This window comes from Camellia sinensis, chromosome 11 (genome assembly GCF_055761805.1).
Source record: "Camellia sinensis isolate YWXY chromosome 11, ASM5576180v1, whole genome shotgun sequence".
In the NCBI taxonomy this organism is placed as follows: Eukaryota; Viridiplantae; Streptophyta; class Magnoliopsida; order Ericales; family Theaceae; genus Camellia; species Camellia sinensis.
Window position 1 is genome coordinate 57,231,605 of NC_138971.1, and position 2,584 is coordinate 57,234,188.

Below are 2,584 nucleotides of genomic sequence, written 5' to 3' on the forward strand. Positions count from 1 at the left end.
TCTCTGAAATTTGAAACCCATTTGTTTGTTTTTTGAAAATCAGCAGTTCAGCATCTTCCTTTGTAATTAGCAAACCACAGCTCCATCTTACTCCAGAAATTACTGACGACATTGTTGAAAATCAAGCCACGTGCCTTTTCTTTATTCCATATGCTTTCGGTTGATTTATTTATTTCATGCTTTCGGTGGTTAGTTATTATAATAATATGTAGTGGCCTCGTGGCCTGCTGGTTTGTGTTTTTGGCCTCGTGGCCTCATGGCCTCCATCTGATCATATTGTATAAACCTCCTATATAATGGAGTAGTATTGTAATGCTTAAAAGATTGAAATAAAAAGAGTCTATGTTTATGTTTAGTCTTTCAATCACTCTCTCTCTCTCTCAATATTAATATTTTTTCATGGTATCAGAGCGGGTGTAATCCTGTCTCGTCATTTTCGCCTCTTCAGTCAATATTCGAATTTTTCTCTTCTACTCAAATATATCCTTCTATTGCATGACTAAATACGGTCCAGCTTTCGGAATGACTATCAACTCATCCTCCTCTTCTTCTGATATTATCATCTCATCCTCTTCATCCTCTCATCAAATGGAAACCTCTCATCTTCCGATCACTGCCCATAAACTGAATGGGCAAAATTATTTGCAATGGTCTCAATCCATGTTAATGTTTATACGGGGAAAGGAGAAAGATGACTACATCACCGGAGCCTCGGCGCTACCAGAAACCACAGCATCAACCTACAAAAGGTGGATAGCTGAAAATAATATGGTCATGTCGTGGCTCGTCAACTCTATGACCACTGACATTGGCGAAAATTTTCTGTCATTTGATACTGCCAAAGAGATCTGGGACATGGCAAAAGAAACGTTTTCAGACAAGGAAAACACATCTGAAATCATCCAGCTTGAAAGCTCCCTCCACAATTTACGTCAAGACAATCTTACGGTAACTGAATATTTCAATACCCTTACTCGTCTATGGCGTCAACTTGATACGTTTGAGGTTCATAACTGGCAGTGTGTTACTGATGGTCTGTTATATAAAAAGATTGTCGAAGGGAAGCGTGTGTTTAAATTCTTGTTAGGATTGAACACAAATCTTGATGAAATCAGAGGAAGAATTATGGGAGTAAAACCGCTCCCTAACCTTAGAGAGGCATTCTCTGAAGTCCGTCGCGAAGAAAGTCGGAAAAAACTCATGATGGGATCTCATCAACAACTGAATATGGCAGAAAGCTCGGCTCTTAAGACTCAATTCGCTCCTATCGACAACCGTCAGAAAAATAAAGGAGGTAGGCCTTGGTGTGATCATTGCAGAAAGCCGGGTCACTCGAGAGAAACTTGCTGGAAGATTCATGGAAAGCCAGTAGATTGGAAACCACGTCAGCCTCTTGAGAAAGAAGGACGAGGTAATCATGTAGGTACAAATGAACCATCACCACAACCTGAAGCAAGCCCTTTCACCAAGGAGCAAATGGAGATGCTCCAGAAACTACTACAGTCACAATCTGGTTCGTCTTCCAACCACATCATAGGATCCGGAACCTTGGCTCACAAAGGTAATTCTTTGAACGCCTTTACTGTTAGTAAGAAACGTAAAAAACCTTGGATTGTGGACTCAGGAGCATCTGACCATATGACGGGAGATGCAACAATTTTTGATACATATAACTCATGTCAAAATAATTTAACGGTCCGAATAGCAGATGGTTCACTATCAAAGGTTGCTGGTACAGGTTCAGTTGTGCTGTCTAGTAATCTTATTCTCAACTCTGTTCTCCTTGTTCCTGACTTGGACTGTAATTTATTGTCAATTAGTAAACTCACTAAGGAAAAGAGGTGTGTTACTAATTTTTTCTCCACTCATTGTGAATTTCAGGATTTGGATTCGGGGAAGATGATTGGCAATGCTGAGGAATGCTCTGGACTCTACATCCTTAAGGAACGCCACTATCCACAAGAACAACCTCAAACGGCAATTTGTGGTAGTTCTTTTTCGGTTTCGTGTCAAAATAACGATAGAGCAATTATGTTGTGGCACTATCGCTTAGGTCATCCTAATGTTATGTATCTCAAGCATTTATTTCCTTCATTATTTAATAAAAATCCAAAACCTTTTGATTGTGAAATCTGTCAATTTTCTAAGCATGTACGGTCCCATTTTCCCATTCAATCCTATAAAGCGTCTCGTCCATTCTCACTAATTCATAGTGATATCTGGGGTCTATCCAGAATAAAAAATGTAACTGGTACTAGGTGGTTTGTCTCATTCATAGATGATCACACTAGATTAACCTGGGTCTTCCTCATGAAAGACAAATCTGAAACGAGCCAAATCTTCAAAAATTTTCAAATTATGATTCAGACACAATTCCAGTCAAAAATCCAAATTCTAAAGTCTGATAACGCTCGGGACTATTTCAACTCAATTCTAGGAGATTTTTTAGCAGACAAAGGGATAGTTCGCTTAAGTTCATGTGTTGACACCCCACAACAAAACGGCATCGCTGAACGGAAAAATCGGCATTTGTTAGATGTTGCTAGATCACTCATGTTTTCCACAAATGTTCCACAATTCTTCT

General features: G+C 39.2%; 1 protein-coding gene across 1 annotated transcript; it reads left to right on the forward strand.

Annotated features, from left to right (window-relative positions):
* Nucleotides 1–321: 321 nt before the first annotated feature.
* On the forward strand, nt 322–2,131 carry LOC145801963 (uncharacterized). Its single transcript, XM_082893962.1, has 2 exons — nt 322–1,561; nt 1,882–2,131. The coding sequence occupies exons 1-2, from the start codon at nt 496–498 to the stop codon at nt 1,914–1,916; spliced, it is 1,101 nt and encodes a 366-aa protein (XP_082750088.1). The 5' UTR covers nt 322–495; the 3' UTR covers nt 1,917–2,131.
* Nucleotides 2,132–2,584: the final 453 nt, after the last annotated feature.